At 44.0% G+C, this 20,933-nt stretch overlaps 3 protein-coding genes and 1 non-coding gene across 8 annotated transcripts in view; 2 read left to right on the forward strand and 2 right to left on the reverse strand.

Annotated features, from left to right (window-relative positions):
• The window catches only part of MATN2 (matrilin 2), a 126,830-nt gene extending 113,324 nt beyond the window's left edge, over positions 1 to 13,506 (forward strand). For 2 of the 3 annotated variants that reach the window (XM_026495671.4, XM_044382682.3), the window contains exons 13-19: positions 1,055 to 1,177; positions 4,569 to 4,982; positions 7,372 to 7,524; positions 8,532 to 8,603; positions 8,963 to 9,097; positions 9,479 to 9,577; positions 11,474 to 13,506. In XM_026495671.4, coding sequence (XP_026351456.3) covers positions 1,055 to 1,177; positions 4,569 to 4,982; positions 7,372 to 7,524; positions 8,532 to 8,603; positions 8,963 to 9,097; positions 9,479 to 9,577; positions 11,474 to 11,529 — 1,052 coding nt within the window. In that variant the 3' untranslated portion in view covers positions 11,530 to 13,506. The remainder of the gene's footprint in view (positions 1 to 1,054; positions 1,178 to 4,568; positions 4,983 to 7,371; positions 7,525 to 8,531; positions 8,604 to 8,962; positions 9,098 to 9,478; positions 9,578 to 11,473) is intronic. The other variant, XM_026495672.4, reaches the window with a different exon arrangement.
• Positions 13,507 to 16,498: 2,992 nt separating this feature from the next.
• On the reverse strand, positions 16,499 to 19,723 carry RPL30 (ribosomal protein L30). The gene is made up of 5 exons (XM_026495670.3): positions 19,653 to 19,723; positions 19,494 to 19,545; positions 19,085 to 19,230; positions 17,329 to 17,459; positions 16,499 to 16,598 (listed from the first exon to the last, which is right to left on the reverse strand). Exons 2-5 carry the CDS (start codon positions 19,512 to 19,514, stop codon positions 16,549 to 16,551), a joined length of 348 nt encoding a protein of 115 aa, XP_026351455.1. The 5' UTR covers positions 19,515 to 19,545; positions 19,653 to 19,723; the 3' UTR covers positions 16,499 to 16,548.
• LOC113253108 (small nucleolar RNA SNORA72) lies at positions 16,777 to 16,908 on the reverse strand. Its single transcript, XR_003315245.1, has one exon. It is a non-coding gene; the product is annotated as a small nucleolar RNA SNORA72 (small nucleolar RNA).
• Positions 19,724 to 19,775: 52 nt separating the features above from the next.
• The window catches only part of ERICH5 (glutamate rich 5), a 35,947-nt gene continuing 34,789 nt past the window's right edge, over positions 19,776 to 20,933 (forward strand). For 2 of the 3 annotated variants that reach the window (XM_026495669.4, XM_057307771.1), the window contains exon 1: positions 19,776 to 20,800. The gene's annotated coding sequence lies outside the window, so the exon portion shown is untranslated. The remainder of the gene's footprint in view (positions 20,801 to 20,933) is intronic. The other variant, XM_057307770.1, reaches the window with a different exon arrangement.

A 20,933-nucleotide genomic window follows, 5' to 3' on the forward strand; every position in this document is an offset into this window, starting at 1 on the left:
GGGGAATTTCCTCACAGGCTCCTTTGAGATAAGCTGGGACACCCCACAAGTCCACAAAGCTGGCTTGAGCAGTGTCCTCATTCCTCCACCACGAAGAGGGGCTCCTACCTTCAGCGAGATGTTCTGTTTGAACGGCTGAGTCCCGGGATGGCGCTGGGACCCCGGCCTAACGCTGCAGATCTCCCTGCACAGTCCTGTTCTGCCTTCGCACGCGGGGTTCCCTCCATGGAGAGCACACCCGCAGTTCTGCCCATGGTGTCTGCCCAAGCTGAATGTTCATGATTTTATTTATTTATTTATTTACGTGCACCATTTATTCATGCAACATATTTTTTGCTCAGCACATGGAGCTGTTGTACACCAGGCACGACATCTAGGTCTGGAATTTGATCACGGGATCAAATACCACCATTCCCACTTCGAGGGGGATCCGTAGGTACCAATCCCAACTTCACAGGACGCTTCTCCTTCTAGGGAGCTAATGACAGAAAAGAGCCGTCGGCTTTCATGTCATGGAGGACGAGCACAAGGGAGACGCATGTCTCAGCTGTGCCATCAACTTGCTGCATGACCTCGGGCGACTCCGAGACTGTTTTGAGTTTCGTCATGTATACGCTGGGTATAATTATTCCCGCTCTCGTCTTCTCGCAGGATGTTGTGAGGACTGGAGGGCTGTAACTACTCTGAAGCATTTAAAGTACCTCGCCCGTATGGGAACCGGGGTGTGGGGGATAGCTGTGGGAAAAAGTCAGTAGCTTGGGAAAATCAAAACCCCGAGCAACATCAAATAATTCTAAAAATGAAAAAGAAATAAAGGGTACCCGATGACCCATTTTACCATTCAGGCTTAGGGAGCTGGTGCTTTCTGAGAGGAGCGTCTCCCTTCTCACGCCCTGTCCTGTTAGAATGAAAAAAGGGCATATTATAAAAGACAGTTCAAGCAGAGATGGGTTTTTAAAAAATGGGTTAATTCCTTGATCTGTCCTGATGTGACCATTCAGTCCAGCTCATTCCTGCATGGATGGGGTTGCTCATCTTCCAATCTTTCCCTCAGGGAAGGATGTCTGCAAATCGACCCACCACGGCTGTGAACACATTTGCGTTAATCGTGGCAACTCCTACATCTGCAGATGCTCAGAGGGATTTGTTCTAGCTGAGGATGGAAGACGGTGCAAGAGTAAGTGATCCGAACTTGGCTTTCTGCTTGAATTTGGTTTGGGAGCAATCGCTCTTTGGCGTGTTTTCAGGAAACAAATCCCTCACCTCTGTTTCTCCCATAATGGAGTTTAGGGGAGGCACCTGTGGAAAAACTTGGTTTTAGTTGACAATAAGTTCACTACCCGCCAAAAGGCTGGGTGATCTTAGGCTGAATAAGCATATCTGGAATGAGAGATTTGTCCTCCGCTCTGTACTGGGGAATTACATTCCGGTCTGGGAATTGCATTTTAGGAAGAGTGAGATAGAGCTAAGTTTAAACATTAAAAAAAAGCCCTTCAAATAGCAGGAAAAAAATCTCAAGAAAATTATTTTGTAATCTCAGAGTAGAGAAGACCTTTTGAAAGATGACATGAAACATAAAAACCATTTTTACTTTTATTTTATTTTTTTAAGATTTTATTTATTTATTTGTCAGAGAGAGAGAGAGCAAGTGAGAGAGCACAAGTAGGGGGATCAGCAGGCAGAGGGAGAAGCAGGCTCCCCGCTGAGAAAGGAGCCTGATGCCGGGCTTGATCCCGGGACCCTGGGGTCATGACCTGAGCCAAAGGCAGATGCTCAACTGACTGAGCCACCCAGGTGTCCCAAAAACTCTTTTTAAAAAAGAGAAAATGTATAGTGAGAGATTAAAGCTATGATATCTTTTTTTAAAAAAACTATTATCAGAGATCAAAAAGATTGATGATTCCTTATGTTGACAAAGGTATATTGTAATGGGCAGTTATGAATTTATCACTGGGTGTCTGAATCAGTACAACTTTAGGAGGGCAGTTAGGGGATGCCTGGGTGACACAGTCGTTAAGCATCTGCCTTCGGCTCAGGACGTGATCCCGGGGTTCTGGGATCAAGCCCCACATCGGGCTTCTCCTCTGGGAGCCTGCTTCTTCCTCTCCCACTCCCCCTGCTTGTGTTCCCTCTCTCGCTGGCTGTCTCTCTCTCTGTCAAATAAATAAATAAAATCTTTAAAAAAAAAAAAAAGGAGGGCAGTTTGGCAATATTTTAAAGGCAATTCCACTTCTATTTGTATTATATAAATATATAGATACACACACATATACATGTATATATCCTTTTGTAATGTTTAAATTCTGTTCCATGTGCATGCATTATTTCGTAGAAAAATATATTTAAAGAAAAAGGATAATGACAAGCAAGATTTAGGAAGCTCAGTACAACGTCAAGTGAAAACTAAAGGAAGAACCTGGGGATCTCTGTAGAAAAAGACTTGAGGTACCATTCAAATACCAAAGTGAGAGTCACTTCGCTGGTGATTTATAGGACACCCCCGGGAAAAGAAAGAACAGTGGGGAGAAACTGCAGCTCAGCATGAGGACAGAGACACTTTCAGGGAAGTTGTGTGATCAGTTAGTTAAGATCGTGAACTTCGGGTCAGACAGAACTGGACTTCAACCCCTATTCACACTACCTGCGTGACCTTGGACAAATTATTTAACTTCTCTGAGTCTCGGTTTCTTCATCTATAGTGGAAGGATAATGCCTCACAGAATTGTCATGAGGAATAAAGGAGGTGATGTATTTAAAGGTGCTTAGCCCCGTGCTGGCTCATACTGACTGCTCGACAAGTGGCAGCTCCCGTAAGCATCAACAGCAGAGATGTCCAGAGATGGGGTTTAATGGCGAGGTGATGAGCTCTCCATCAGGAGAGGTGTTCGGGTCCAGGCTGAATGGCTACTGGGTAGGGATATTATAAAGATGTAAGCAACAGGAGGTCGGTACTAATGGCTTTAAAGGTCTTGCCCAACACTGAAATTCTGTGAAAATGAAGTTCGGAAGGCGAATCACAGCTCCCTGGCAGTCTCCTTGACTTAACTACAGAAGGAAGACGCTCAAGTTAGTTGGAGCAACTCTCCTGCAAACAAGTAGCCAGCAAGGGAGCTTTATTCCTCCAGGGCTCGAGAGCAGAAGCCTGGGGCTTCTCACCCTGAGCTGCTTCTATTCTGTCCAGCATCCTATTTCCTGGAGAGCCTTTTGTGACTCTCTCTGCATAGAGGCTGCAAGTGCTGATTTTGTTCTGCAAGAACAGAGCGTGTGGGGAAGAGGAGAAAACAGACCTACTGCTGGAAAGTTATTCCAGTATTTCTGCAAACTGCCGGAGTGCCGTGTGTGTGACGTCTGAGAGTCTTTTATTTATTTAGTTAGTTATTTAGTTAGTGAGTTAGTTTTGATTCAAGAACAGGCTATGAATGTAAATGAAGCTCTGAACTGGCCTTTTCCTCTTTTGCTAATAAACAATCAATAAGTTAAATAATAGGAAAAAGCACTTAGTGGGGTAAGAGAATTCAACCCCCCAACAACACACACACACACACGTTAGCATATTATTTGGGGGCCACACACAGAAATAACTTTGCTTTGGGGCGTCCTTACCTGCTTATGTTATTGTGCTCCACTTTCAAATATTAGACGACTGCTTGAGATACAAAAGAGAACGTTTTATCACATGCTGTAGACGGTTTGAAATGAGATCATTCATTTGGGATCTGTAAATTTTTTTATGCAGCCCTAAATAATAAAAAGTCTGTCCACACCCAGATTGCTTAAAGTATTCGCATAGAGCTTTCCTGCCAACCGCTGAGTTGCCTGAAGAGCTTCCGAACAGTGACGATTCATTTCTAAGCTTGAATAGGGCAGTGGGGCTCTTCGAGGCATGCTACCCAAAGAACACCCCCTCCTTCACGTGCTCCGTCCGCAAGCATTTATTGAACAGCTACTGTGTGCCAGCGATGGGGCTGGAGAAGTGAATGAGAATGGGCCTACTGCCTTGCATGAAGCAGGTGCTCCAGAAGCCAGCTCTCGTTGAATAAATTAGTAGCTGGTAGGAGTACACGGAGAGTAATGAATACAAGCTGGGTTACTAGGAAAGCTCTCTGGAAGAGAGAATGGCTGAGCTGAATTTAAGACTTTCCTTCTCCGCCGTCTGTCACGATGCCAGCACTGGGGTGACGTCACCCTCCTGGAGTGAAGTTGCAGGAGTCCTCTGGGTGCCACCAGACCCCACAGTGTACTCTACACACAGTCCCTCGCAGCCTTGGCTGTCAGTGACCCACAGTACAGTGTGGGCTCGGTTTCCCCGACACTTGGTACCTCTGTCGTGTGATTTTGCTTGTGAAAAATACTCTTTTTATCAATTTAACAAGCCGCCGAGAAAGGCAAATGTGACACTCACTGTGGCTCGTGACTCTGGCAGCCCCTTCCATCGGGCCTGTGTGTTATCCGAGGAGCCAAGGTGGTCCTCCAGAGCGGTTCTGCCCCCGGCTGAAGCACACTTTTCTTCCACTCTGACAGTGAGTTTCGATCGTTTAACCGTCTCAACGTTCCTTTCCTTCCTACAGGATGCACTGAAGGCCCAGTTGACCTGGTCTTCGTGATCGATGGGTCCAAGAGCCTCGGAGAAGAGAATTTTGAGATTGTGAAGCAGTTCGTCACTGGCATTATAGATTCCTTGGCGGTTTCCCCCAAAGCCGCTCGAGTGGGGCTGCTCCAGTACTCCACGCAGGTCCGCACAGAGTTTACCCTGAGGAGCTTCACCTCGGCCAAAGACATGAAGAAAGCCGTGGCCCACATGAAATACATGGGCAAGGGCTCCATGACGGGGCTGGCCCTGAAACACATGTTTGAGAGAAGTTTTACCCAAGTAGAAGGGGCCAGGCCTCTCTCCACACGGGTGCCCAGAGTGGCCATCGTGTTCACGGATGGACGGGCTCAGGATGACGTCTCGGAGTGGGCCAGTAAGGCCCAGGCCAATGGTAAGAAGGGGCAGAGGTTTGGTGTACCTCACTCAAAGGTCGGGTTTCTTAAACTCACTGGGTGGTCAGAGGTGGGCAGGCGATGGGTGAGAGTCTCTGAGCTTCGGGAGAGGAGGCCTGTCAAGCGTGGCTACACCTTTCCTGCACTGCCACCTAGAGGCCGTAAAGGGACCCCCGCGGGAGTTATAGGCCGTAGTCTGTGCGGGTGGGTAGTCTACACCCACCACCCCTGAGTAGTCCTCTCCTGCCATTTACTGGCCAGCGTGTGACCTCCAGTGGAGAGGAGCGACTCTGCACGTGCTCTTGAACCACAGATGAAGACGCCACCGTTCCCAAACACTGGCTGGTTGCTTTAGGATGACCTGAAGTGTTGGATAAAAATAGATTCCTGGTGGGAGGAACTTTTACTGAAACTTTTTTTTTTTTTTAAACCAGTGCTTCAAGTGAACACTGTGAAAGCACAATAGCCTTGTGATAGTGAATACCCTTGTGTGTACAGGAGGCAAAAGTTAGCTTTTGAGAAAATCAAAATGTTGGAAGAGATTATGACTAAATTGTTACTCAGGAAAGCAAAGCCTCTTCTCTGAGGGCCTCCTGACTCACGTATTATGGGGGGGTGGGGACTGGAAGTTACTTTAGTTGTGCATAGATGCAAAGTGTGGCAGAGGAGCGTGGCCCTCAGAAAAGGAAACCCAAAAGCTAGGGTGGTTGGTAGGGCTAGAGTAAGGCGAAGTGACTGGATTCCTTGGGGCAGTGAGAAAACTTGAGGTTTTGAAGCAGTTTGCTTGAAAGCCACTTTCTTCAAGAACTTGTTGAGGGTACGTTGCTTTTGCAAGTCCTAAAGGGGGGAAAGGGTATGCAGACCAGGGTTTCGTCTAAGACGTTATGGGCCCAGTACCTAGACCAGGTCTGCCACACAGTCCATGTGTGACTACGACTTGCTGAGTAAATGAGCAAGGAGAGAAAGTACTAGCAATCCTATGTGAACTCCATTCCTCCTCACAGAAAGGCTGGCTCACCCTGACATTCAAGCACTCTTGGCGAAGGAGGCCGTTTTACTGGTATTGTGTACCTCATCACTGACACCGTTTTCTCTAGCCCGATAGAATAGTAGCTGCAAAAAGTGTCCTGTTCTGATTCATCTGAGTGGACTGTAAAACTGGCTGCTCATACCCAGTTCCTCTGCTTCCAGACTGGCTTGAGAGCTCCCATCACACCCATGAGCCCCTCTAGCCTGTATTTGTGAGGTGTACTGGAGGAAGTGTCTTGTCTCCAAAGACAGTGGTGATCCCTCTTATTTGTCGCGTTGAGATCGGTCTACCTTACTCTTTCCCCCATTCAGATTTCTGCCAATCGGCAAGGGGCAGGTGGTAGGAGAAACTGATGTTTATTTGGTTCTTAAATCAACAAAATTTACCTGAAGTGACATCCTCTGATGAATTTAATGACTCCTCTATATAGCTAATATAATCTTAAAATAGTAGCTTTCCTTTTTAGGAAGTTTGCATGAAGTCACTGGGCTCCCGGACAAGTATGTTGAACTTGCCTATTGACCCTACACAGACTTAGAACAAGGCATCACTCTTGCCCCTTGGCTTAAAGAGCCATTTTTATGTGTATTTTTTTTAATCCAGCCTAATGAATTAGCCAGAACAAGATATCAGTGCTAAAAAATGTTGAAAATGAAGGAGAATTTAAGTTCTTACTGTGTTTTACTTTCAAGCGAAGCATATATGGAGGAAGGGAGTCTAATGATTTCTGTTGCTTAGAAAAGCTTTTGCAGCCATCTCATATCCCTGTTGGTATCTAAGGTGGGGACTTGGGTTTATTCTTTCCGACACGGGAGATTTCCAGTGGTCTGCAGATATTCCTTTTCAGCTCAGCACCTCTTCATAAGGCTTTGTCCTTTCAAGAGAAGTGGGTAGAATGCAGCTTCACCTGCACCCCCCCATCATTAAAGGTTCCTATCCTCTACCTTTGAGAAGTAGAAACTGGGTTAGAAGGTCATAAATTGACCTGCTTCTTAGAATTCTCCCAGAAGAGATTCCCATTTAGTAAGCCATAAGATAGTGCTCTTTTCTACTTTATCCCCAAGGCTAGCTAATTCAGGCAAAAGTTGAAGATTCAGTCAATGACCTTGTCCAGAGCTGAGCAACAGGTTGGTGGTCTAGCTCCCAACCTCCCCTGGATGCCTCACCTTCCCCTCATGGGAACCCCCTCTTTTGTTCATAGGGCCAAAATAAAAATGGTAGGAAGATAAAGGGAGGTTGACCTGGACCCCTGAAGTCACACCCCCTAATCCACCTGGCTTTAGGTGTGGTACACAGAACTTCCGGACCCTGGGAACACAGCTCTAACTACCTTACTCTTCATTTGCTCTGTGATTTAGGCATAACTATGTACGCTGTCGGGGTAGGAAAAGCTATTGAGGAAGAACTACAAGAGATTGCCTCTGAGCCCACGGACAAGCATCTCTTCTATGCCGAAGACTTCAGCACAATGGGAGAGATCAGTGAAAAGCTAAAGAAGGGCATATGTGAAGGTACCGTAGCTGACCTCGAGGAGAGCTCTTCACACAGGGCAGCGTGAACCTGGGATGAGAAATTCTCAACCTATTCCTCCCACTTGGGGGGTCAAAAAAGTGCCTCCCTGGTGTTCCGGGCCAGTAGTGCCTGGAAACAGTAAGCACCCAAAGGGGAACCGGAGAGAGAGAGAAGACCACATTAACAGCTAGCCTCGTGTGAGCGCTTGCTCGGGGCTCGGCAGTGTGATAAATCTTTTGACACACCAGCATACGTAATCCCCAAAAAACCCCTACAGAAACGATCATTTAACTAAGACACAACCGTTATGCACGTCCCAGAGTCGAGTCGCAATTTCAGGAGATGCCTGTAGCTGGAGTGGAAAGGGAGGGCAGGCCTTTCGAACGTGAAGAACGCCTTTCTGCAAGGAGTACTTCTGTTGACCGAACACGAGCCTGCCCTTGAGAATCGAGATTTTGTTACGGGCAAGAGCTCTCCGTGCTCATCTCAGTCGTGCCAGGGCGCTCACCCAGAGCGGCTCCGCCCGTCTCCCTGCTCCTGTCCCAGGTTCAGTCACCAGTCCGACCCAAGCAGTGATGCTTTACTCCTCTAAAGGAAAGAACAACAAGAGGGAGGGGGACAGGGAGGGAAGGCCTTTCACATTTCTAATGCGAGGAGAGATTTCACCTCTAGGCCGTTTCCTTCAAGCCCAACGGCCTCCTGGAGCTGCTCTAGACCTTGGTCAACGTGAACTTTTTCCCGCCCCGCCTTGCAGGCCTGACATTTATGGGGGCATTCTCAACTAAGATGCACTTGAGGGCCCAGGTTCCTCTTACTAGCGAATGTCCCTAGCGTGGTCTTGGATTACCCTGGAAACCAATTGCTTTTGAAACTGGTGTTACCAAATAAAACTGAAACACCCAGGGTGACAGCGGGTAGGTGGGGAGCTGGTCTGGGACGAGTTTCCTAAAGGACACACACGCATGCAGACAACTGTCATTCCCGTTGGTCCTCTTTTTCCTCTCAGCTCTAGAAGACTCTGATGGAAGTCAGGACTCCCCAGCAGGGGAACTGCCAAAGAGGGTCCACCAGCCAACAGGTAAACTTCTAAAAAGCCAACAGGTAAATTTTAAAAAGCAGTGTTTCTAGAACCTTTATAGATGCTTCCACCATGGTTTCCCCCAGACAAAACTCATAAAGAAGTGAAAGTCAGTAAGATTTGAATTATGTTAACTATGGCTTTTTTTCCTTGATCAGATGGGAAACATTTACTCTATACTTTAAGCCGTATTTGGCAATAGCCTCTCTCTACTGACAGGCTTTTGCCACAGTATGTCCCAAAGTAAAGCTGTGTACCACAGCTACGAATACCAAGTACTTTATTCGGACTGCTGACGGCTGTGTTATAACCACAACCGTGTTAAGCAGGTTTGACTTCAGTTTTCTTTCTCTTTACAGAATCTGAGCCAGTCACCATAAATATCCGAGACCTACTTTCCTGTTCTAATTTTGCAGTGCAACACCGATATCTGTTTGAAGAAGACAATGTTTCACAGTCCACACAAAAACTTTTCCATTCGACAAAATCTTCAGGTAATTCCAAATACAGTACTGCCACCAGGTGGCTCGATACCAGCCTGTTAGCTTGTCCACAGACTCTGCGGCAAGGAGAGGAAAGGAGCAAGTGGGAAATGGGATACAGGAAAAGAGAAGGGCTTAGATGAAATGAGAGCTAGAAAAATTAACTGGAGGAAATCCGAGTAGCCTTCCCTGCAGTCCACACTAACAGCAACTGTCAGAGTTGGAAGCCCATGCAGCCCTCTCCTGGAATTTACTGGATCTGGCTGCGTGGAAAAAGTTGAACATTTCTTTCATTTTGGTTTCGCCCCTATGCTGATTCAGTCCTATTATTATGCATCTGGGAAGTCTGGTGGGTTACAGAGGTGAGTAAACACTTTCCATGTGCTTTCTCAGGAAGTCCTTTGGAAGAAAAACACGATCAATGCAAATGTGAAAACCTTATCATGTTCCAGAACCTTGCAAATGAAGAAGTGAGAAAGTTAACACAACGCTATATCCTTTTCTAATACTATGCTTGTGCGTGTGATGCAAAGAATTTCACCAAACGTCACAAATACTGTCTGTGGGTATGTATTAAATGCAGTTATTTCCATAAAGCCAAGAGTAGTGAACTCCTAGAAAGGCTTTTTTCTTAAGCAACCTGCTAGGTGTTTGAAGGCCAAGGGCAAGCCAAGTTTCATGGCAAGCTTGGGTCAAGAGCTTGGTTGCTCTCTGCTGTTCTAGGGGTTTAGCCATGAGGCCAGCCAGTCAGTGTGCAGAGTAAAGAGAAAATAGATTTAAAATTTAACTCCCTCTCTGCTGGGAGGAAAAGGAGGATATGTACCAGGTCTGATGTGCATCAAAGGTATAGTAAGTCTAGGCAAAGAATGTAGAAAGACAAGGTTTCAAACTCCCATCTAAATTCCAAACCTTTCTTTTGGCCCCAAGCCGCTCTGCAGCCACAGTTGGTAAGCATGTAGTTTCCAGAGGACTGGGGTGGGTTGTTTGTTTGTCTGGCAGCAGACATCTTTTATGTCAGCGCTCTACGATGAAACCTTCTGTCAAGGGAACAGCAGATTCCAATGATTCATTAAACCAGTATTACACATGAAAGGAATGCTTTGAGATAATGGAGAAAGGAGGCTTCGGTGTTTGTATACAGCCAGCCGCTCTGAACTTAAAATGACAGTAAGCTTACTAAAGCTGGTTCTTCTCTATCGCAACAGGCATCAACTAGCCTACAGGGAAAAGGTTGAATTCTGAACGCTCTCTGTGCCGATGGGTTTGTATAATAAGGAACAGATGTAGCAATTCCCTTTCTGAAAGCTGGAGATACGCTCCCTTAAGTAAAATAATCTGACAGTGGTTAATGTAGGCGATGAATCCAGGCTTTCATTCTGCCACCAAGGGGACTAGCGGAGGGTGTTAAGGAGCTTACATGAAAACAAATGCTTGTTCTAATGCCCCTGTCCTCTCCTTTTCCCACCCCACCCCTGACGGTCTGCTTCACAAGAGGCTAAGGAAGTTATATATAAAAGAGCGTAGGTCAGATGTCTTCGAGGCTGCTACCCTTTGGCCACATCTGGCATCATGAGTGAAAATGTAAATAAAATCTCAATCTCTTTTCTCTCATGACATCATCTCTTACTCACGCCTAATCCTTCACTACATTCCCAAAATTATCACTGCTGGCTTCCAAAGGTATGTTATGGCAAACTAATTTACAAGCAACACAGGTGTGAGAAGAATTAAAAAAATTTTTAAAGAATTTAGGGGCACCTGGGTGGCTCAGTTGGTTAAGCCTCTGACTCTTGATTTCGCCTCAGTTCATGATCTGAGGGTTGTGAGATCGAGCCCCACCTCGGGCTCTGAGCTGGGGGTGGAACCTGCCTGGGATTCTCGCTCTCCCTTCCCGCCCCCCCCCTTTCCCCCAGGCACACATTCTCTCTTGCTGTCTCAAAAAAAAAGAATTTTAACTGAACTATTTGGCTTTGATGTTAAAAAGTATTTAACCTGAAAGAGATTTATAGTCTTTTTAAAAAAAAGATTTGAGAGAGCAAGAGAGCACAAAGCAGGGGGAGCAGCAGGCAGAGGGAGAGGCAGGCTTTCCACCCAACAGGGAGCCCGATGAGGGGCTTGATCCCAGCACCCTGGTATCATGACCTGAGCCAAAGGCAAATGCTTAACCAACTGGGCCACCCAGGTGCCCCAAGAGATTTATAGTCTTGATAGCATGTGTTAAATGGGTTACTATAAACCTTCAATTCAGAGTTTACAATTTTTTCCAAATGGGAAAACTGAAGGCTTGTTATCTTTCAGGACAAATTTTTATGTAAGTTAAATCAAGTTGTACTTGAATGTAAATAAAAATAGGCAATTCAGATTCCTCTTCCTTAATTTGAGATTTACTAGAAGAAATGACACAACGGATGGAAGCCCTGGAAAATCGCCTGAGATACAGATGAAGATTCGAAATGCTCTACATATTTGAATGTCATTGTATCAAGGGTTGCAATGAAGCAGCTTGGAGCCCCAAAGCTCAGGCTATTGTTAAGTCTATTAAGTTGTAAAGTAAAACGTAACTAGTACTGAGAAAGCTGGTTTGCTATAGAACAAAGGCAAAAGTACACGCTAACTTGTATAAATTTGAGAAAAAGTCCTTCAGAACCCTAAAATGAGATTATCAAGTGAGAACAAATAAGCTATGCAAGATATTCTGTAACGTACTGTGGACATGATTTGCTTTTGCCTTGTCCTGCCTTAGAGTGTTGTGATCTCATCTGAATACAAAATAGTTTGCAGTCTTACTTCTGTAGAACACTGGCCATAGGAAAAGCTATTTTTTTGTATTGGAGGACTTTTATCTTGATATATGTATATGGATGTATGCCTAAAATCATAAAACATACGTACTTGTATAACAAGTTGGATTTTTTTTTATACAATATTAAAATTCACCACTTCAGAGAATGGTATTCTGTGTAAAATTCCTAGTTAATTTTAAATGCAAGGTATGTGTATATGGGAAATGGTCAATATGCATTTGAAAAAAAAATGTTGGATCTCATTGGCAATCTGGAAAACACAGGTTGAAACAATCAGCTTGGCAAAAATTAGTGTCTAACTACAGTGTTGGCAAGGATGAAGAAAATGGGGCTCTTGCACACTACTAGTAAGAATGCAAACGGGCGCGCTCGTTGGCACATACTCTGTCAATACCTAGAACTGCAAATGCACGCAAGCCTGCATCTAGCAACCGCCCTCGCAGCCATCCAACTAGAGGCCTCCATGCACACACGGAGCCCGTGCAAGAATGTTACTCCAGTCTGTAAGTCACAAACTGAAAATAACCTAATCATCATCAGAAAGGGAACTGATCAAGTTGTGGTGTGGTCCCCACCTCAGAAATACAACACTTAAAAGGAAGGCACTGGACTTACATGTATACATAATAAAACTCAGATGAATTTTAAAAAGCCAAAGGTAGGGGCACCTGGATGGCTCAGTCAGTTGGGTGTCCAACTCTTGGTTTCAGCTCGGGTCATGATCCATGACCTTGGGGTCCTGGGTGAGTGCTAGTGTGGCTCTGTGCTCCTCGGGGAGTCCGCTTGGGGATTCCCTCTCCCTCTGCCCCCCACCCCCAACTCATGCACTCTAAAATAAATAAATAACAACAAAAAAAATGAAGACCCCCAAAATGACATCCTTCCCATGGAAGCTACTGTATTTGAGGCCAAATGGTACTTTTTAAACAGGACACCTTCAGTAAACTTATGTTTAAATATTTCAAGATGAGTGTTTTCATCAGGATGTCCTCCCAAAGGGCAGTGTGGTAGAGTGAGAAGCACATCTAAGCTTCAATCTCACCTGATTCTCACCAAATATAAAAGGTGTGATTCAAAGTATTAAACCTTCAGTTTGCTTCGTAGGAGTCATCCAGTTGATCCTGAGCAGGCTTTCATTAGTAAGTACTGATTTGGGTTGGCATTACCTTCTGATGGACTCCTAGTTCAGGCATTGCTTCCTTGGCTCAATTGTACTTGACTTTGTTGAGTCCCAGCTCCCTCTAGTGGCTCTAGATGCACCCCCCAACCCCTTTATTTTTTAGCTATGAAATCCATTTCATCAGTTTTCAACTTTCTTCATTTTGGGGAGAATGCCTTCAAAGGAAACAAAGGCCTCCAACCAATCAATCAAATTTATGTATTAATCCAAGATAATTACTTGAAGATAGTCTAAAATCTGAAATAGTTCTCCCTATTCCTTGTTTTGCTACCTGTATCTCTTAGGTGTAAAGGTTTTGCATTCAGGTTTATTGTGGTGACTTTTACCAGCCTTGATTTCATCTGTCAAATGGGACTAATAGTACTATCTCACTGGATTGTCAAGAGGATTAAATGGGTTAATGTGTACATTAGTAAAGTATCATTTTAAATACGGAATTATCAGCTATTATGTTTTTATTCTCGCAGCCCATGATACCTGACACAGAGATGGCCATTTATGTGTATGCTGAATGAATGAATGAATGCTTTGCTTACCTTATCTAAGGAAAGTACTGTGGCAGATTCCCACTCCTAAATTATCTTTTGAAGCAAACAGGTAGGAGGTAGTAAATTATAGTAAATGTAGAGATGTTTAACAAGATGAAGATGAAATTCTGGCCTAGAAAGTCCCAAGCCTATCAATGAGAATTAAGTAAATGTTTAAGTCATTATTCACCCTGGTGTTTGAGCTCATTAGTGATATCAAGTTGCACCTGTCCTCTAGGACCTTGGTTTAGTGAGAAACAGGTGTGATTAATGCCATAAAAAAGGTTCTATGGTAACTCAGAGGCACACAACCTAGACTGGAAGAGGATGTTGGGGTAGGCCTGGAAAAGGAGGGCAAGAGGGAAGGAAACCAGATGCCACTGCAGACCGGGGCGGGGGGGGGGGGGGCAAGTGTTCAGGGGCAGCTGGAAGTAAGATTTGCAAGCAAAGAGAATTGTTTTCCATGAGCCAGATCTTCCAAAACGCCCAACTAATTGCATTCATGACCAGCCTAGAGTTTGGTTTCTTCTCTGTGTACTTTTGCCCCTGCCATGGTATCATAGTGATTGCAATTAACACACTCCACAATAACCAGCCTCTTCTTTGGGACATTTCTATCTCCAGACCTAACAGGTAGCTCAGTACAAGTATAGAATAAATCCAACTGGCTGGAATTTCCTGCAATCCCCTGCATATTAGAGCTTCCTAGCCAAACACATTACTTTGATTATAATAACAAAATAACATTTAAAAATACCAACTTAGGGGCGCCTGGGTGGCACAGTAGTTAAGCGTCTGCCTTTGGCTCAGGGCGTGATCCCAGCGTTCTGGGATTGAGCCCCACATCAGGCTCCTCCGCTATGAGCCTGCTTCTTCCTCTCCCACTCCCCCTGCTTGTGTTCCCTCTCTCACTGGCTGTCTTTCTCTGTCAAATAAATAAATAAAATCTTAAAAAAAAAAAAAAACCAACTTAGACCTCCCCAGATCTTCCTGGCCAGTGGTACTTTCTCTAATTCTAGCAGCATTTTAATGGCACTTCATCACAGCTGTCACAAGCCAAAATGAGTGAGAGGTTTCCCATCTACTAGCTTTAAACTCCTTTTCTCTGAACGTTAAATTCCTTTCTTCTTAAACGATGAGTGCACAAAAAGCACATAAAAAGAAAAGGCAAAAGATGAATGACCTTATAGCATATTATCACTACACAGAAGTCCCTAGAAATCACAAATTATTTCCTAAAAGCCATCATTCCAAAATGCCTGCAGCCAAAAGTCCTGCAACAGAACCATCACAAAGAAATGGTACACTGGTGGTACCTGAAATGTTGTATTCTTCAGGCATCACCCCTTAAGAAATTAAATTTTAACTAGTCAATCTGGAGGGAAAAACAATCCAAAATTAACCCAAATCGCTGTAAGCTCAATTTGAAAGGCAAAATTTATAAAGGAGAAAATAAGCACACAAACGTCCTTAACCCAAAGACAAACATTTCTAACTATGGAACAGGCCAGTAACATTAGAGACCAGCAATAGTCTGACCAAGCAATTCTTTTCAAGGACAAATTTCAACATTTTAAGCCACCTTGGGCACACCAGTCTCTGCATATGAAACTATGAGCATTTTAGAACATTTAACAGATTTTCATATCTCGGTGGCTCTTAACCAGGAGATGCTACTTTGAAAATGTGGGGTAACATTTGGCGGTATCATTACAACATGGAAAACCACGAGAAATATCCTGCAGTATCCAGTCCTCCACAGCAAAGAATTATCCCATGGAAAAATGTCAGTAGTGCTTCCAAACTGAGAAATACTGAGTAACTGAACAACCAGTAAGAAAACTAGTTGGAAACAGCTATTCTTCAAATTTTATCTACAACCTCAATTAACTTCAGACACAAACTAAAATCATGCAATATTAACCCATTCCCTCACCTGTAAAACTGGGAATCTGACCCACCCGTGGTGGTTCCTTAGTGATTAAAAAGGAGTCTTGTTGACTCCAAGTTCAGGAAATACTAGACATGACATTGCGTACCGTGTACTGAGGGCATCCTCATCTCCTGTCTCACTCAGCTACTACCCAGAACTGCCTACGAGTTGAGTAAGATCTTAAGTCAAAAAGACACGGTTATTTCTGACACTGTTGCAGCCGGAGAGCCCAGCAGACTGTGTACAGTATACTTTACTAGCAACATTTGACTCGGGATATATCTAAATCAGTATTTTTCCCCAAATAACTCCTGAAAATGTCCCAAAGGAAATAACAGATGTGGGAAAGGGGTTCCCATCAGACGTATCTGGAAGATAAGAGTATGCAGTTTCCCAAATATCTGAATGCCAAACACACTTCACAGGGTATCTTCTAGGAATAAATGATAGAAAAGCAACTTTGGGCAACCGTGGACTTTGCACTTACTGAAGATCTGGGATTCTTCTGAAGTGCTCCGAGTACAGATCTTCTACCTCAACCACCACACCCCCTTAGGACAAATCCTTCTGCATTAAAGTTCGACAGAACTTTTCTCAGACACACAAAATTTTGGGAGGGGAGTACGTTTTTCATTTAACCCTCTCTGCTATTCAGATTTGTAGACTTAAGCTGGATCGCAAACTGCAACTCTGGTTAAATTCTGGGTAGTTACCTCTGCTGCCTTTCGAACACACATATAAAATGCCAACACTATCAACAATTTTAAAAAGATTGGAATCTTTTAAAATCTAGTGGAGGAAAGGAACTCTGCACTCCCTTTACAAAAAGGAAAACAAACCGGGACATATAGCTCTTAACCCAAAAGTCTTGCCACCACATCTAACTGCCTCGTCCTCTCAAATCCTATCTTCAGGAAGGTGTACGGAAACAAAAAGATATAAAGAAAAAAAACTGCAATGAATACAGTGTTTTTAAAACAAGCTGCGGCCAGTTTTATTAAAGAAAAATTTTGTGTGATTTACTTTTCACCAGTCTGTTCTGGCATGCTTCTGATGATATCAGAATCACCTAGAAAATAAAACACAATAGTTTTACAATTCATTTAATCGTAACTGGTGATCATCAAGTTAGCGATGGTTATCTTCAAAAGTTGCGACACTAGCTTTGCTGTCATTTCTCAAGGATGATCAGATACCAAGAGTCACAGGCATTTCCCATATGAAATACATCATATAAATCAGGCTTAGTTTATCACCAGCATTGATAAAACCAGACCTAGGGAAAGAACTAGGTCTGGGGACACATGCGTGGTCTTAATATAGCGAATGTTTAGCCTGCCCTGATTATTACAAAATCAGAACAGCGAGAATATTCGCAGTATTTTATGAATTAAAAACTCATTAAGTTCAAAATAGAACATGAACTGTATTTGTAGGCACTTGTTTTTCTCAACTTAATTTTACCTATCTGTTCTTAGGCAGCCAATAAGGATTCCTTTCTTCTACTATTTCACTTGATTACTCTCCCCCTTTATAATTTCACCTTTACCAAGGTCCTAAATTATTTAAGTGCTTCAAATAAAATTCGTTTCAAAGTAAAAAAATTTCATTTACAACAAGATCTATTACAATGTACTGAGATTCATTATCAATTCTCTATGAAATAAAACTACACAATATCCCTTGCAGTATCCAAATTCTCAATATCTGAATCTAGGAACCAAAGACGTTGGTATAGCAAAGAACACCTGTAATTACATTATAAAGGAAAAAATTATTCTGTGAGTTAAAAAACATACCTGGATCAATGATAGCCAGTGTGCATACTCTGTAGTATTTCCCACATGCTGTGCCCAATTCAATATTATTGCCACTGTAGTGATGGACACCAGTTTTGGCCAACATGGCGTAGTATTCTATTTCAGATTTCCTTTAGAAACCAAAAGACAAATAAATACCAAAACAAGTGAATGACAGATATAATGTTATTACTTTCGTCATTAGTTGTAATGTTGGTAAGGCTTTCCAACAGTAACTAAACCATTTGTTACTCTTTTAAAAAGTACCATATCCATTAGCGAATACAAACCATCGTTTCCTTTGATCCCTTATAAGAAACGGGACATCAGTAAGTATCTTCTGAATATCTATGTTTAAGACTGTAACCATACTCACGGAAGAAAGTAGGATGTAAAATAAGTATTTACTTACCAATTAGTAGTCACCACACACTTTATAGAATTCCACAACAACCTCTTAAGGAGTATGCACTCCATTTTTTGGAAACTAATGAATACATTCAGGCAGAATAGTAAGTGGAGGTTCCAGAATCCAAACCCATGTTATCTCTAAAAGATAAGCTATTTCTATTACTCTCTGGTGCTCTGAACTACAGATGGGGAGTGATATAACTTACACAAAGCTAACATTTCTGTGCCAACTGAGTAGGTGGACATTAACGGGTCTACAAATCTGAAGAGAGTCCTAACAGAACATGTCACTACTCAAAGAATGGATCCACAGACCACCAAAAGTATAAGGCCTTGTTAAAAATGCATGTCAGGGGGCGCCTGGGAGGCTCAGTCGTTAGGCGTCCGCCTTTGGCTCAGGTTGTGATCCCAGCGTTCTGGGATAGGGCCCCGCATCAGGCTCCCTACTCAGCAGAAAGCTTGCTTCTTCTCCCTCTCCCACTCCCGCTGCTTGTGTTCCCTCTCTTGTTGCCTCTCTCTCTCTCTCTCTTTTTTCAAATAAATAAATAAATAAATCTTAAAAAAAAAAAAAAAAAGGCATGTCAGGTCCCATCCCAAACCCATGAAATCAGAACCCACATTTAACAAGATTACCAGTAACTGCGTACATTCATGTTTGAGAAGCACTGCCACAGAAGGTAAGCTTAAAGACCAAACCATGGGATGGGATGGAGGACGGAGCACTCCAGGAAAGTCAATTATGTACACACACACACCCTATATAAAATCCTGTAAGCAGATTATGCATTACCACAGAAAAATCAATGTGCTGTATAGGGGACTGATCACATGGCTTATATTCTGCACAGTCCAAATTTAACGTATTTTCCATACTAAGTTCAATTTCAAAACAGCGAAGTCAAGCAAAAACTTGGGGAACTAGGAACCTGCAGCTTCACAGCCAGTCTGAAGTTTTCTTATCTTAGCTTTTCCACACTATAACGAGTTCGAAAAATGGAAGAATTTTTAAAGAAATGACCAAAAAGGCAGGATACAAAACACATGGAAAAACAAATATGTGTGCTTTCCTCAAACTTTGACGTTCTGTGGTTTCTACCCCTCTGCCACACATTCTTCCCAAAGATAAGCTTAAACAATGAGAGAACACGATGGAGGGGGGTGCGGGGGGCATCAGCCCCAAACACCACGAAAGAAACCCTAAATTCTTCTGCAAGTGCTCGCTTGTAAAACAAATTTTACATAAAACCAAGTTCGTACCATTCAGATTGGCCAAGTTTACAATCCTGGGTATTCATACGATCAACATACAGTGGGCGACACACACCCTCAAGGTTCCTTCAATTACCTCAAGGCTGGGCAGTTGTTGGCGAGGATGACCAGTTTCGCTTTGCCATGTCTGATCATTTTCAGAGTCTGCTTGTACCCCAGCACGTACTTCCCACTTTTCATAACGAGCTGGAGCCTAGAGTTGATCGACTCCAGCGACTTTTTCTACAAAGCAAACATTTAACACGGATCTTAAGGCCTTGTTTTTTAACCATCTCAAAAGAGCACCCAGCTTTCTGGAAGCCGAGCCCTTTAATGAAACTCCTAAGTCTAGAGTCATAAGTCACTGAGAGGACCACTCGGTTTCCTCTCGGGCCCCTCCATGCCAGTGGGCATGCTGTCTTCCCACTGTGCTCAGATCTGCCCGCCGGGGCCGAGACTCAGGCCTCCACGTGAATCGGCTTCCGGCCCTGGCGCATTTCACTCACCGTTTTCTTTGCGGCCACCATCTTCCTGCCTTAGATGCGGGACGGCCCCAACCTAGAACATACAGAGGACAGGACAGGAAGTTTAGGATCGCAGCTCCAAACGGCAACTCGCTGTGATCCCCACGTTGCCTAAACCTCGGCCCCGCGGAGCCCACTCACCAAGAGCAGCCGCCAAAATGGACGGGAGAGGGAAAGGAAAGAGTTCCCACAATGCAAAGCTCTTCAGTGCAAAGCCGACACGTCGGAACCGGAAGTAAGCCGCAAGCGGAAGGGGCGGGGCAAGAAGAGGAGGGCCGCGGATGGCTGTTGTGGGTACGGCTGGTTAGAATGGCGATAGACCTGTACGCTTACTCTTGTTGCGAGCCTTAAAGTTGTGTTAGTCTGTTGCTCCGAGCTGCGGACTGAGGAACCGGGGAACGCCGAACCGGGCGGGAGTTGGAAAGCCGACTGAGAGTGAGGCGGGAGGGACCATGGTCTTAGTGCCGCTGAGTTCATCTATACCGAAGCCGCGGCTCTTGGGGAGGACTCCGGTGCGCCTCAGCCCCTGGGTCTACCCTCCCGCGTCAGTTTCATGTGGCCGAAGCAGCTGTGCCCGCTCCCCTGCCCTCGCCCAAGTTGCCGGCCTCTCGGAGAACGGTGGAGCCCGGCGCTGACTTCCCCAAACTCACCTCTTTAGTGGCGGTGTTAGCGCAACCTTGTAAGCCGAATTTTCACAGAGAGTAATAAACAGATCTAATTTACAAATATTTTTGTTGTGAACATTGGACCTTGATATAAATGTCCAGTGACGGATCTTCCAAAATAGCAAGCATAGCGTCTGCCACTAGTACCCAAAAAGTGTAAAATCGGAACGGTGGGTAAGCCGTCATCGTGTGTCAACTTTTAGGAATATATCCTACAGAAACAGTCACAGTTTCTCAAAGTCATGTGAACAAGGATATTTATGTCAGCATTATTTTTAATAGCAAAAGAAATTAGAATCAACATCAAATGTTCATCATTTTTAATATATGTGTTTGTAAAAAATTAAAGTCTGGAAAGTTAATCATCAAAACTTAACACTGAATAAGGTATGAGGAGAGTGGGTGATGAGGAGAGGACATTTTTTACCTTACATATTTCAGTACTACTTGAATTATTTTACAGCATGCATTACTATGTAAAGTTCCTTTTTAATAACAAAGTGGTGATTTTAAATAGGTCTTGTGAAACACCAGTTATATCTGAAAGCAGTATTTCTGAAAGTATGGCTCCCAGATCACCTGATTCAGAATCATCTTGAATTATGACTCTTGGACCCCACCCAGGTATGTAGAAGAAACCTCTGGTGGGGCCTAGGAATCTGAGTTTAATATGAAGCTTTGGGGATTCTTATAAATACTAGAATTGGAGAAGTAAAGAACTAAAGAATGAGGGGCACCTGGCTGGCGCAGTTGGTGC

Source organism: Ursus arctos, unplaced genomic scaffold (genome assembly GCF_023065955.2).
Source record: "Ursus arctos isolate Adak ecotype North America unplaced genomic scaffold, UrsArc2.0 scaffold_6, whole genome shotgun sequence".
Lineage (NCBI taxonomy): Eukaryota > Metazoa > Chordata > Mammalia > Carnivora > Ursidae > Ursus > Ursus arctos.

What these genes read in the sequence shown, in the direction of transcription:
- RPL30 (XM_026495670.3), bottom strand. Translation starts at nt 19,514, where the DNA reads ATGGTGGCCGCAAAGAAAACG. An exon ending in TGGTGGCCGCAAAGAAAACG is followed by an intron (nt 19,231 to 19,493) that starts GTGAGTGAAATG and finishes TTTGCTTTGTAG; the next exon opens with AAAAAGTCGCTGGAGTCGAT. An exon ending in AACAACTGCCCAGCCTTGAG is followed by an intron (nt 17,460 to 19,084) that starts GTAATTGAAGGA and finishes TGGTTTCTAAAG; the next exon opens with GAAATCTGAAATAGAATACT.